Below are 14,911 nucleotides of genomic sequence, written 5' to 3' on the forward strand. Positions count from 1 at the left end.
AACAAGTTTTTTTTTTTTTTTTTTTTTTTATAAATGAGGCATAATTTACATAGTTGAGATGCACACATCTGAAGTGTATATTTCAGTGAACTTTAAGTTTTGCAAGAAAATGCACCACATAAGTAATACCTTGATCAAGATGTAAAAAATTTCCATTACTCCAGATAGTTTCCTTGTCAAGGCTATTTTGAATCAGTTCCTACATTGTCCCTTCTCCCAACTAGAGTTGAGTACTGTTTTTATATCTATCACCATAAGTTCTGATCATTCTAGAACTGGCTTCTTTTGCTCAGCATATTTTTAAGGCTCATCATGTTGTATGTAGCAATAGTTCATTCCTTTTTATTTTTGATTAAAATAACATGATTCATTCTTCCATTGATGGACACTTCAGTTCTTCCCAGTCAGGGGCTACTATGAATAATGTTTCTGGGAACATTGTTGTGCAGATATTTTAGTGAATATGTATTTCTCCTTTCTCTTGGTTAAATACCAAAGCAGGGCTAGGATTAGAGTGAGGTAAATGAGGTACCTTGGAGACAACAGTTAAGAAGGTCCTCTACCAAGGAGTGGAATTGCTGAATCATAAAACTTTTGTTTCTATAACAATTTGCCTTTTAAAATATAGCACTGAAATTTTACACTTAGATTTGTCATGAAATCTACCATTTAAATAAAGGGCATTGGTAGGTTATTATATTAGCATAAGAAAAAATAAATATACTTCCAAAGGCAGTAGATCAATATATTACTATCAAACTTAATACATATTAAATAAAATATAAAGTTAAGAATAATTTCCCCTAGAATGATCCCTAGATCAACTAAAACTCCTTGTTTTATCGATAAGAAATATGATTAAAAGAATTGTCCAAGGCTGCCCAGCTAGTTAGTGGCTTTTTCATCATACATAATGCATTGTACATCATTATACGAAGTTAACCCAGGCTCAGTTATATATTTCCTAGCTAAAGACATGGCTACAATTAGTTTTAATCTTTATACAAATTTAACCCAAGCAGATTTAAAATAAAGTGTTGTTTTGTTTTAGTTTTTGTTTTTGTTTTCATAAAAATGTGACTACAATTTGTTTTCAATTTTGATGTCAACTAGTTTTCACAGAGAATACCTTTTAACATCAGTGGCTATAAATTAAAGGATAAGTTTAAACTGGCAAACAGAGTAAGATGTTCTTAAAAACACAAAATCAAAGACTATGACATGTAAAAATCATAATTATAAAAACATATTCATTAAATAAGGCTAAGCTACTTCTAAATATATACAAAAGTCACTTTTAGTACCTATGGTCAGATTAGACTCTTCCAAAGAAGTAAGGCAATGGTATACTTGTTATGTGCATTCTTTCATTCTAGAGAACACTTAAAATCAAATCATTTAAAGGATCAAGGAAAGTATTTTATTCAATTTATTTGTTATACTTTTATTAAATAACTACCATCTAGCAAGATACACATTTTTTTCCTCCCTTGAAAAAAATTTGTTTCATTTAGGATATAGCAGTGATTTAAAAGTATTAATCAAGAATAAGAATATTGCTTCAAAAGAGGATGGATAATTACAATCCTACAAAGACTTACGGCAAACATTTTTCATTGGCTTAGTACAACTTTAAAGTAATATTTCCCATGATTTTAAGATAATTTCAGAAAAATGTGTGAAGAAATTCATTTAGTAGTATATTTGTAATAATATATATACCAAGAAATATACATTTCTTGCCAGAAGTGTCTGAGACAGAAAGTAACTACTGAACCACTGAATTAATGTAATTTAACCTATATCATTAGATTCCACCCAAGCTATGATTATTCTCTCTCCATTCAACATGGTCTTTCCTTAACACAACTTACTATGTCCCTAGAAATACCAGTTAGAAGTTATCAAGTACTACTCATAGGAAAATACTCTTAATCTCACCTACAGAAATGCTTAGTACTGAAAACATTTCAAATTTTCATATATATCTTTTTTAGGAATTTTTTTGCTAAGTACTCTGGAGAATGCCTAGCTCATAAAAACTGGACACTGGACAATGTCAACATTGAATTTTTGTGAGGCCTGTGAATTAAATTTCCTAAAATAAAATTTGCACCTGGATTTTATCATTAAACAAGTAACAAAAGAAATAAAAACTCTGCAGTTTCCAGTTAAAATGCCTTTTTTTTTTTTTTTTTTTTTGCCAATTTCTGCTGTTCATTTCATTGTCCTGATATAACACGGTACCTCATGGGTTTCCTCTCTCGAAGCAAGTCTTCTAGACTCCGTTCACAGTGTTCAGCTACCACCACCAGTCTCTCTGAGTAAAACAAAGTAAATCCACTTTATATTTGATTTACAAAATGTTTAATAACAAAATAATATAGCCCATTAAAAATATTAACTTAACAGTGTTAATAGTATTTCAAGAGTTTTTCAAACTCTATATTAACCACATAGTTACCAAGTATATAAAAGAGAATAAATATGCAATAAAACATCACATTAAATAACAATTTTATGTCATCTTGTATTTTTGTCTAGAGTTTCTCCCATGCGCATCAGCAAAAACAGATGGAAAGTTTTACTTTTGGAAGAAAGAAGTGACCCTTCTTCTGACACAGACTAGGAAAAGGAAAATCTTGGATGAAGATATAAAGAAATTTTGAAGTGAAAGGGAAATTGGGAGCTAGGGACAAATTGTCTTGGCAGTCTGGTTCAAACACAAGGTTTTGAAACTGAGTTTAGAAACTTGAGAAAAGCAGAAATGTTCTGAATCATGACTATGAAGAAAGAACAGAAAATTGATGTGGGATTATTTGTAACATCATGGGGCCTGCTAAGATTAAGTAATAATATAAAATTTTGGTGGGCACAATCAATATTATGATGTAATTTTTATTTTCCAACAGATTAAGAATACGATAGCACAGTTCTGAGGGTCAATCTATATATATATTTTTTTCATCACTTATCCCTAATGACTAACACATTGTCTGACACATTTTTTTTTTAAATGAATGAATGTAAGAGGAGTGAGAGAAAAGTACAACTGGTTTTACAAGTGGTTGGGAACTTCTAAAGTTATTTCAGGAGAGATCAAGGGTTTAAACGAAATTGGGGTTCTGTGACTATCTATGCAAAATGGGTTAGATAAGGAAGAAAGTTAACACAAAATATAGATGGCAGACTAGGATGAAACAAAGAAGTAAGAGCACAAACAGATTGAGAATAGTGACCACTGCAAAGAGGTTTGATGAAAATGAAAAGTAGTTAAGGTAGAAAAAATGAAATAGCAGATGGGAAAGGAGAATTTCAGAACAGGAGATCTAGCATGAGGAACAACTCTCAGTAACAACCGGTTCAAAATATGGGCTTGCGTGTGGGAGTAGAGATGAAGGACAATGGTATACAGGCAGTCATGCGAGGTATGAGGGCAGTATATCACAGGGGTCAAGTTTCAGAAGCTGAAGCTGTTGGAAGTGGTGGCATTATACAGAATGATCAGAAACAGAAAAACTACAAATGCTCTATATGAAAGCCATCACTGTCAGATGAAAGACTCCAAGTGATCTAAATAGGGACTTACAGAAAATTAAATTTAAAAGAACATTTAATGAGGGGGAGAAAAGGAAAAAGAGAATGAAAAAGGAAAACAGTTCAGTCAAAAAAGTAAGCAAAGTTGAACCTGAAGAAATTTAGTGCAACTATGAAATTCTAAGAGGAAAAAACAAATAATACTATCAGAAAAACCAAATGGGAAGCTGCTGCATTCCTTTGCTTTCATCTGACAACATTTTGTCATTTTTCCTAATACCTACCCAGCTGCCTGTCCTCAGTCTCCTCTGTACAGTGGCACCTGTTCTACCCTAACTGAAATGCTTCCAGTTCCTCCACCTTTGATTCTGGATCTTCATACTATGTTTTCTCATTTACTCCCAGGGCTAAAAAATTGGCAAGTTTTATTTCAAGTCCAGAACTCCTTTCTGCATTGCAGACTTTTATAGATAATTTCTCACTTTAACACAAAAGTCACCTCAAACTTGACAGAACTCAAATGAGCTTATCCTTTGCTTCCTAAGTCTCTTCCCTTGAGTGCTATCAGAAAACTAGTAACACCATCCTGCCTGCTGCTTCGGCTAGAAACTTAGGAGTAATCTCCCTTTCTCAAATCCAAACAAAAAGCCCTGCTATTTATATCTCCCAAATATTTTCAAGGTCCATGGTTTGCTACATCCACCACAATGTGGGTCCAAGCCAGCATCCTCTCATTCGATCATTGCAATAATCTCTTAATTGATCTCACGTTAATTCTTCTTACCCTCCATCATATTTTCATACTAAAGTCTAAGTGATAAAATAATAATAAATCTGAATATATAACTCCCTCTCTACCTTCATCTTTTGTTACTTTGGCTCATCAACTTCCAGTTGTGCTGGCCTTCTCGCCCCCATCTTGAAGTACTAGCCTGAAATGATCTTCCCCATTTCTTCTCCCAGCTAACTCCTATCAAGAAACATAGTGGTTAAGAGCACAAACTCATCTGTTTAAGCTCAAATCCCAGGCTTACTACTCATTGGCTCTGTGACCTTGGAGAAATTTGCTACTCTCTCTCTGTGCCACAGTTACGTCTTCTATAAAATGAGGAAAAAAAACAGCACCTACCTCATAGAGTTGTTAGGTTGAAATAAGTTAATACATAATAAGGGTCAAGAATAGTGCCTGGCACATAGCAATCACTATCTAAATGCTAGCTATTATTATTATTATTATTATTATTATTATTATTTGTTGCTTAGTTAAATGTGACTTCCTTAAGGAACACTTTTCTGGTGCCCCCAGATCAATTTGCTCCTCCTATAATATAATCAATTCTACACTGTACTTTAGTAGCACTTATTTCAACTCTAAGAATCTGTATACATTTTCATTGTCTTTGTCCTCCACTAGATAATATGCTTCATGATGGCAGGAATGTTGGTCTTGTCCAAAATGTATCATCAGTGTCTAAAACTGGTACCTCAAGGGGTGCCTGGGTGGCTCGGTTGGTTAAGCATCTGACTTCGGCTTAGGTCATGATCTCACTGCTCGTGAGTTTGAGCTCCGTGTTCAGCTCTGTGTCAGGCTGTGTGCTGACAGCCTGGAGGACGGAGCCTGTTTCAGATTTGGTGTCTCCCTCTCTCTCTGCCCCTCCCCTGCTCACACTCTGTCTCTCTCTCCTTCAAAAATAAATAAACATAAAAAAAATAAAAAACTTGCATGGCACCTCAAACATGCAAGTATCTAATACAAAACTATTTGTTAAATAAATTAACTTCAGCAAAGGCATGATGTAGCCATTAGAAATGAGTAAGAGTCTTATATGATACTCATTATCTAAATAGAGATCTGTCCTGTGTGGAAAATTATATGCCTTTGTTGTAAACTAGGCATAATAATGTCTCAATAGTGCTGATTTCAAATATAAAACAAAAACAACAGAATTTATTAAAACATGCATGTTCCATTAATTTATAATTTTAAGTTGGCTATCCATAAGTCTCCATATCCATGAGATATTTCCAAAGTGTTGGCACTAGATTAAAATTTGTCTGGCTTAAAATAATTTAGAAAAAAAAATTGCTGGGCTTCTTCTGGAAACTCCTTCAAAATATCATAAACCAGAGTTGCCAAAGCTTCAGGATTCTATGGAACTTTAAACCATTACTTTAATACAGCAAAGACATAATCCTTGGCAGAATATCAAAGTTTCTCCCAGAGGTAATAGAATATACACCAAAACAATGTTTCCAATACGAACCAGTTTTTTCAAGAAATCATTAGAGAGTCTTCATCCTGAAACTCTGGACCACTGTTTGAAAATAACTTCTGTTTGTTATAAAAACAATATAGTTTCACAGAATAAAATATGACAAAAATATCTGGGAATAGTAATGTGCCAAATATAAGTCAGCAATGTAGTGGCATTATTTATAAAAAACAAATGTGACACTAAGATGAACTTTAAAGAGCAAAACATACAAGAACTGTGAAATAATCTTTCTTCTAACAAATATTTGATGAATGCCAAGTATCACTGCAGTGTAACTACAGCCTGAACTGTATGTTTCCAGTCAATGCTAAGAAACTGAAAAGAGTACAATATTCAGCAAGAAAGATAATGAAGGAGTTGAATCAGAAGAGACTAAAAGAAATATCTAAATAAATTTTTTTTTACTTAAGAGGAAAAAAGGTAAATTGTGAGTATGTTAGTATGAAAGGTTATCAGAATATAGTTACTACATCATTCTTTTGTGATTCACAGTAAAAACTGAGACTAGCTCATCACTTTTTAAATATAATATCTAAATAAATATTTATGTGACAAAACTGATGAATAAAATTCTGTGTTTAAAACCCAGTATTGTTACAAGGTCATTGTGATGATCAGTTTTATGAGTCAACATGACTAGGCTATAGTTTTCAGTTATCCAAACATTAATCTAGGTGTTACTGTAAAAGTATATTGTTATAAATGATCAAGATCTATAATCACTTCACTTTAAATACGGAAGATTATCCCGGATAATCTGGGTGATTCTAATTCAATCAGTTGTAAAGGCCTTAAGAGCAGGATTGAGGCTTTTCTGAAAACAAATTCTGCTCATGGACTGCAGCTTCAGCTCTTGTCCAAGAGCTCAGCTTGTCCTTCTTGATAGCCTGCCCTATGATTGGATTTCAAACTACTCAATCCTCACAGTCACATAAGCCAGTTCCTAGCAATTAATCTCTTAAAATGAATATTCTGTGGGTTCTAGTTCTCTCATGGAACTCTGAACGGGTAGAGACACTTAGGTTGAAATGTATATTCAGCTAAAAATATGGAACAAATTATCTTAGAAGTCCTTAACAATTCTATTATTCTCTACCTGAATTTCAACTCTTAGTTAAAATAATTTTGTTTTTTATTTCATTAGCAATCACCAAAAGATTTCTGGGCAAATTAATACCAAATAAAATGATTACCATTACCATTTATAATCCTCACTCTGTTTCTAAACCCTGTTGAAATTTCAAGTTCAAAAGAAAAAGATTAAATTTGTTAACTTAAATTTTTTCATGGTTTTTGGTTTTTTTGTCTTTTAAAGATACTTTGCTCAACTTTTCTATTAATAAATCAAGTTCTCAAATTCTAATAAAATGTCCACAATTTTTGAGATTCAATACTTCATCTTGAGTTAGCAAGAAACTAACATCATCTCGAATCAGTTTTGAATGATCTATACAAAACAGTGAAAGCCTGACTTGTGAGCTAACCCACCATGTGAAAACGTAATGTTACAAAAACAGACCACATGTCACACGTAACTCCAAGTATGAATGGGAAGGTGGGAGGATTAACCATAAAAAGATGTGAGATAGCTGCAAAGCAAGAACAAAATAAAAGGGGGAAAGAGAACCAAAACCAAAATTCTTTGAGGAGACAGTTAAGTGGAGTCCAAACCAAAATCATGTGGTGTTACATCAAGAAGTATGTGTTGTACACCAAGGAGATTGCTGAATGGAACCTTTTCAAATTTTTCAAACTAAATGTAACTGAAATCATAGGAATGCTTTGGAACAAACAGACCTTTATACAATACTTACTTTAATTTAGTTATTTACTCTTTATGCATACAATTTTTCAGGACAACGGACATTGCCAATATAAACAAGATAATGAAATTCCCTAACTTTTTGACAATCACTGATATTTTTGTTCCAGGCAGTCAAACTTAAAACATACGACTACTTTACATATCCAAGACCTATGTTACCCTAGAAAAGGCACTGCTGAGATAGGAGCAGGGCAAGCAGGGTAAGCATAGTAACCAGAAATATGGTGGATGGGCCTAAGGCAACTGCCCAGATTGTTGAGCTAGCTTCAGTAGTGACAAAGTCTAACAGTGCTAAAGAGATCAGTTTCTATTTGACACTGATAACCAAAAATAAAGGTCTTGTGCAAAGTAAGCAATAGTGTTCCCCAGAGGGGTTATATCATAAGGTTTTCCCAAGTTCAGTGTTTACAGGGGCTCATTTAGGTAAAGGGAAGAAAACAAAGAGTGTAAGAAATATCTAAGATTATTGAGTCAATTATCCTGAGTAAAGAAAGTCTAGGGAGAACTGGATAGAACCAAGACTCCAATCATACGAAGTGATGCTCCAAACAGGCTTCTGGACATAGTGGAAAGAAGTAAAAGGCACTTTAGGATACAAGAATGAAGAAGTCCTAAGAACTAGATAGCAAGAGTTTGGGAAGACAAGCATACTTCAAAATTGCAGATGAAAAACAGCAACATTAATTATGGTCACCAGTCATGAATGATAATGAGAATCTACTATATTGCCAAGCTTTGCTTGGAGTAGTTTTGAAACTGGATCAATGTTAACAATTGGAAATTCTTTAGAATTTTTAATTAGATTGGTAGTGGTGGGAAGAAGTGTTTGAGGCACTGAGGGATTGATAATATCTATCAGCTCTTTGGTGATATAAAAAGCCCCAAATAATTCCTATAATTTTTAAACATTTGGTTAATGCCATCGAAGCCATTCATCAAATAAAAACTTTAGCAAAAAAAAAAAATTTTTTTAAACAACAACAAACTTGCCAAAAGTTCCTTTCTAGACTTTTGGCAAATGGCTAGCGCTATCTATAAGGTGTACTATAGGTATAGTTACCACTCCTCTTCATGATTATATTTAAGCCAATTACAAAAAGCACCCCTCCTTTCAGAATGAACTAGAGAATCAGATTTCAGTTCCTCCTTATTGCATCAGCCAGAAGGTTTTGTGCAAAACTCTATACAGTGGCTCTGAATGTGCGTGTCTAGATTGGCAAATAATGTGATAGGGCACACCTATCACAGGTCAAATCAACTTTGGAGGCTGCTGCCTACATTAGAACTTCTCCAGATTGTCTTTAAATAAACAAGAAAAATTCTCTCCATGTAGTCAATACTTTGCACAAGTGCTTTTAAATCCTTTCTTTACATTATGATTCCTTTTTGAGATCAGATTAAAACTATGGACTCATTAACCAGAAAATGCTTGTACATACGCGTACACACACACAAACCGAGTGTTAAATTTAATTTAGTTAGATGTTCACTCACAGAAAAATTGGGACAAGAATTTACAGAGGTTTCTGCTTAGAGATTAACACAAAAAAAGAACAATAAAGCAAATTTAGCTAGGTATATCGAGAATACTGGCCATTACAACATAACATAGGATATCTCATATCCCCATACCAAAGAAGATTCTATACTAGTGTCTTCATATATCACCTGAACATACAATATATTGCATGAAAATTATAAAGTTCGCAATTGATCATTTTTCCAGATTTAAGTAAAAATTTAGAAATTATTTTGTTTGAAGCGGTTAAATTTTCATCTTTGCCTTGACCTACAAGAAGTCTACCAAAAAATTTATAGTTAATGTGAAGAAACTATGTATTAATATTACTAATTTAATATCTTACTCTTTGTTTCCTTTCTCCCCATCTTGATTATATATTTTCTTTCATGAGCAAACTGTACATATGATATGTATGTGTATATATGTATATATCATATATATGTACGCATATAGTATATATGTATGTATATGTATATGCATACATACTATATATACTATGTACATACATATATACATGTATATACATATAGTATACAACATAAAACATAAAATATAGTATATAAAACATATAATATAATACATATATACACATGTAATATAATATATATATATAATACTATATGTATATATACATAATGCTGTATGTCAATTTTCTGGGAAAAAGATTATAATAAATTAAGAAATGTAAATTCCTTTAAAAATAAGAATGATTAATGAAGAACACTGATATTGGGGTGCTGGGATGGCTCAGCTGGTTAAGTGTCTGACTTGGGCTCAGGTCATGATCTCATGGTTTGTGAATTCAAACCCTGCATCGGGCTCTGGATTAACAGTGCGGAGCCTGCTTAGGATTATCTGTCTCTCCCCCTCTCTCTCTACCTCTCCTCCACTTGCATTCTCTCTAAATAAATAAATAAACTTAAAAAAATGATATTAAGATTTGCTTTCTTAGGAATATGACAACAATAAAAGGCCAGAGCATCTCTTGAAAATCTGTTAATCCTTTTAGGCCAGTGGTACCATTAGAACAAATGAAAGTAAATAAAAGTTCAAACACAAAAGCTACTCCTCTGCGTTCCAAAGTCCCCTATCCCACCTAAACTCTACATATAGGAGTTTGATAAATATCTACATTCTTCAATGTAGAATTCAACATTCTTTCCTTTGTACTCCCATGGGATGGCACATTGTACATCATCTGTTATAACAACTATTACTATATTATAATCAAGTTTGTATTTTTCTCCTCTACTACTTCTAGACCTTGAGAACTGGGATCCTATGTTAGTCATCTTCATATATCTGGCACCTAGCATAAGGAGGGCCATAGTATTAGAAGAGACCATTAAAAATATAACACCAATAGACTGATGTTATGTATGCCAAAGCATAAGGTAAGAAATGTCAGAGTAGAAAGAAAGACTGGTTCCAAAATATATCTTCAATTCATCAGCATCTTAATAACTCTGCTTCAATTCTAGCTATCGGCTCTTCCCTCCAAATTTGCTTCCTGTGGAGAGAAATCCTTATAGCATTAATACAGACCCACCTACATTCTCTCTTGAAAGGTTAGGCCAAAGCTGGTAAATATTTACTAATATTTGCTGAATAGATCAATCAAAGGCAAGGCCAGATTGCATAATAAAGAAAGTCCCAACAGAACAATGTTTAACATGTCTGTACACATGTGTGTATGTGTATATATTCAAGTATATACTTGAATATAAAAAAATCACAAATTTTCATCATCGGCAAGACAATTAACTCTCTTTTACCACTTTCCTTCCCATATCTCTTTTTTTTTTTCAAAATTTTTTAATGTTTATTTTATTTTTGAGAGAGAAAGAGAGACAGAGCATGAGCAGGGGAGGGGCAGAGACAGAGGGAGACACAGAATCTGAAGCAGGCTCCAGGCTCTGAACTATCAACACAGAGCTGGATGTGGGGCTCAAACTCACAAACCATGAGATCATGACCTGAACCGAAGTCAGAAGCTTAACTGACTGAGCCACCCAGGTGCCCCCGCATGTCTCTTATCAGACCACTAGACATATCTAAATATTCAAGACACTAGGTATGTAATAGAGCTCCAAAGTATTTAAGGTATTGAATAGCTTTGATTGTAGAAGTGCCAATGTTTGCATTAATGTACACTTATTTCAACTTTAAAAATCTTTTGAAATATGATAAAATGTATTAGTATTCTACCTCTCTTTACTTACTAATTGTATGACCTTAGATTAGTTACTTAATTGCTCTGTATCTCAATATCCTTATCTGTACAATGAGAATAGTTAATAGTTCCTATCTCATGGTAATATTATGAGGATTAAATCAAAATATGTAAAGCACTTAGAATACTGCCTAATACACAATGCTCAAAAAATATTAACTATTAATATTACTTATTATAAAAACATTTTCTAATCAAAGTCTATAAAATGTAAATGTTTTCAAAGTAAATACTTTTTAAAAGCCATACCCAGACTACTTGGAAATATTATTTAGCCTATTTGTCACAAAACAAGGAAAATGTTGTTTGCATTTTTTGAGGGTCATTAATATTAGGTTGAAACACATGAAAATGCCATTTTTATAGGAAAATAATTTAAATATCAGCAAATGTATAGGGCTAACTTTTACAAAGTGTTTTGTTAGAAAAATTAAATGCATTTCACTGAAATGCACTTAAAATAATTATAAGAAATAAAACATCTGCATGCAATTAAGTTTCCAAATATAGTTTTTAAATAGTTAAAATATTACCATCATAAATATCTAGAATTGAATAGATTACTATTTGTGTCCTCCCTCCCCTAGGATTAAGACCTAATAATCCCCAGTGCAATGGTGTTTGGGGGTGGGACCTTTGTAAGATAATTAGGTACTGAGAGCTCTGTCCTCATGAATGGGATTAGTGCTTTTATAAAAGAGACCTTAGAGAACTTCCTGGATTTTTCCACTATGTAAAAAATGCTGTCATGAGGAAGTGGGCCTCACTAAACATGGAATCTGCTGGTTCCTTGATCTTGGACATCCCAGCCTCTAGAACTAGGAGAAATAAATATTTGTTATTCATTCAGTTTTTGATGTTTTGTTATAGCAGTCCAAATGGACTAAGATATGGGATGCAAAAGAATCTGACTCTGAATCTGATACCAGAATCTGACTGAAAAGGCAATAAATATCTTCCTAGTGAAACACTAACTTTTTAACCAATAGGGTTCAACTTTTCTACTTTGGTTTTCTAAATGGAATTTTATATGAAAAGACTAAACTCCAGCAGCAAGGGAAAAAAAAAAATCCTTAACCTACAAGGGAAGACAGATCAGGTTTGTAGCAGAACTATCCACAGAAACTTGGCAGACCAGAAATGAGTGGCAGGATACATTCAATGTGCTGAATCAGAAAAAATATGCAGCCAAGAATTCTTTATCCAGCAAGGCTGTCATTCAAAATAGGAGAGATAAACAGTTTCCCAGACAAAAATTAAATAAGTTTGTGACCACTAAACTAGCCCTGCAAGAAATTTTAAAGGGGACTCTATGAGGGGGAAAAAGATGAAAATAAAAAAAAAATAAAAAAAAATAAATAATACCAAAAGCAACAAAGATTAGAAAGGACAAGAGAAGGCCACCAGAAACTCCAACTCTACAAGCAACATAATGGCAATAAATTCTTATCCTTTAGTACTCACTCTAAATGTCAATGGACTCAATGCTCCAGTCAAAAGACATAGGGTAACAGAATGGATAAGAAAACAAGATCCATCTATATGCTATTTACAAGAGACTCACTTTAGACCTAAAGACACCTTCAGTCTGAAAGGGGATGTAGAACCATCTATCATGCGAATGGTCAACAAAAGAAAGCCAGAGTAGCCATACTTATATCAGACAATCTAGTCTTTAAGATATTAAAGACTGTATCAAGAGATGCAGAAGGGCATTATATCATAATCAAGGGGTCTACAGACTAAGAGGACCTAACAATTATAAACATTTATGTGCCAAATGTGGCAGCACCCAAATATATAAATCAATTAATCACAAACATAAAGAAGCTAATTGATAGTAACACCATAATAGTAGGAGACTTCAACACCCCACTCACAACAATGGACAAATCACCTAATCAAACAATCAACAAGGAAACAATGGCTTTAAATGACACACTGGACCAGATGGACTTAACAGATATATTCAGAACATTTCATCATAAAGCAGCAGAATATACTTTCTTCTCCAGTGCACATGGAATGTTCTCCAGAATAGACCATATACTGGGACACAAATCAGCCCTAAGTAAGTACAAAATGATTGAGATCATACCGTACATATTTTCAGACAACAACGCTAGGAAACTCGAAATCAACCACAAGAAAAAATTTGGAAAGTTAACAAATACTTGGACACTGAAGAACATCCTACTAAAGAATGAATAGGCTAACCAAGCAGTTAAAGACGAAATTAAAAAGTATATGGAAGTCAATGAAAATGATAACACCACAACCCAAAACCTCTGGGATGCAGCAAAGGTGGTCATAAGAGGAAAGTATATAGCAATCCAGGCCTTCCAAAGAAGGAAGAAAGATCTCAGATACACAACCTAACCTTACACCTTAGAGAGTTGGAAAAAGAACAGCAAATAAAACCCAAAACTAGCAGAAGACAGGAAATAATAAAGATTAGAGCAGAAATTAATGCTATCGAAACCAAAAAAACAGTAGAACAGATCAATGAAACCAAATCTGGTTCTTTGAGAGAATTAACAAAATTGATAAACCACTAGCCAGTTTGATCAAAAAGAAAAAGGAAAGCACCCAAATAAATAAAATCAAGAATGAAAGAGGAGAGATCATAACCAACACAGCAGAAATAAAAACAATAATAAGAGAATATTGGGGCGCGTGGGTGGCTCAGTCAGTTGAGCGTTCGACTTCGGCTCAGGTCATGATCTCACAGCTTATGAGTTCGAGCCCTGCATCAGGCTCTGTGCTGACAGCTTGGAGCCTGCAGCCTGCTTCAGATTCTGTGCCTCCCTCTCTCTCTGCCCCAAGCCACTCGCATTCTGTCTCTGTCTCTCTCAAAAATAAATAAACATAAAAAAAAGTTTAAATAAAGAGAGTATTATGAGCAATTACACACCAATAAAATGGGAAATCTGGAAGAAATGGACAAATTCCTACAAACATATACACTACCAAAACTGAAACAGGAAAAATAGAAAATTTGAACAGACCCATAATCAGTAAGGAAATCGAATTAGTAATTAAAAATCTGCCAAAAAACAAAAGCCCAGGGCCAGATGGCTTTCCAGGGAATTCTACCAAACATTTAAGGAAGAGTTAACATCTATTCTCTTGTAACTGTTCCAAAAAATAGAAATGGAAGGAAAACTTCCAAACTCTTTCTATGAAGCCAGCATTACCTTGATTCCAAAACCAGACAGAGACCCCACTAAAAAGGAGAACTATAGACCAATTTCCCTGATGAACATGGATGCAAAAATCCTCAACAAGATACTATCCAACCAGATCCAACAATACATTAAAAAACTTATTCACCACGACCAAGTGGGATTTATACTGGGGAGGCAGGGCTGGTTCAATATCTGCACAATTAACGTCATTCATCACATCAATAAAAGAAAGAACAAGAACCATCTGATCCTCTCAATAGATGCAGAGAAAGCATTAGACAAAATACAGCATCCTTTCTTGATAAAAACTCTCAAGAAAGTAGGGATAGA

At 33.6% G+C, this 14,911-nt stretch overlaps 1 protein-coding gene across 3 annotated transcripts in view; it reads right to left on the minus strand.

Annotated features, from left to right (window-relative positions):
• Positions 1-14,911, minus strand: part of TBCK (TBC1 domain containing kinase) — a 218,959-nt gene that overhangs the window by 194,003 nt on the left and 10,045 nt on the right. For all 3 annotated transcript variants that reach the window (XM_047090612.1, XM_047090614.1, XM_047090613.1), the window contains exon 3: positions 2,248-2,320. In XM_047090612.1, coding sequence (XP_046946568.1) covers positions 2,248-2,320 — 73 coding nt within the window. The remainder of the gene's footprint in view (positions 1-2,247; positions 2,321-14,911) is intronic.

This window comes from Lynx rufus, unplaced genomic scaffold (genome assembly GCF_022079265.1).
Source record: "Lynx rufus isolate CCGP_SWC_20201006 ecotype Redwood Valley unplaced genomic scaffold, mLynRuf1.p SCAF_3, whole genome shotgun sequence".
Lineage (NCBI taxonomy): Eukaryota > Metazoa > Chordata > Mammalia > Carnivora > Felidae > Lynx > Lynx rufus.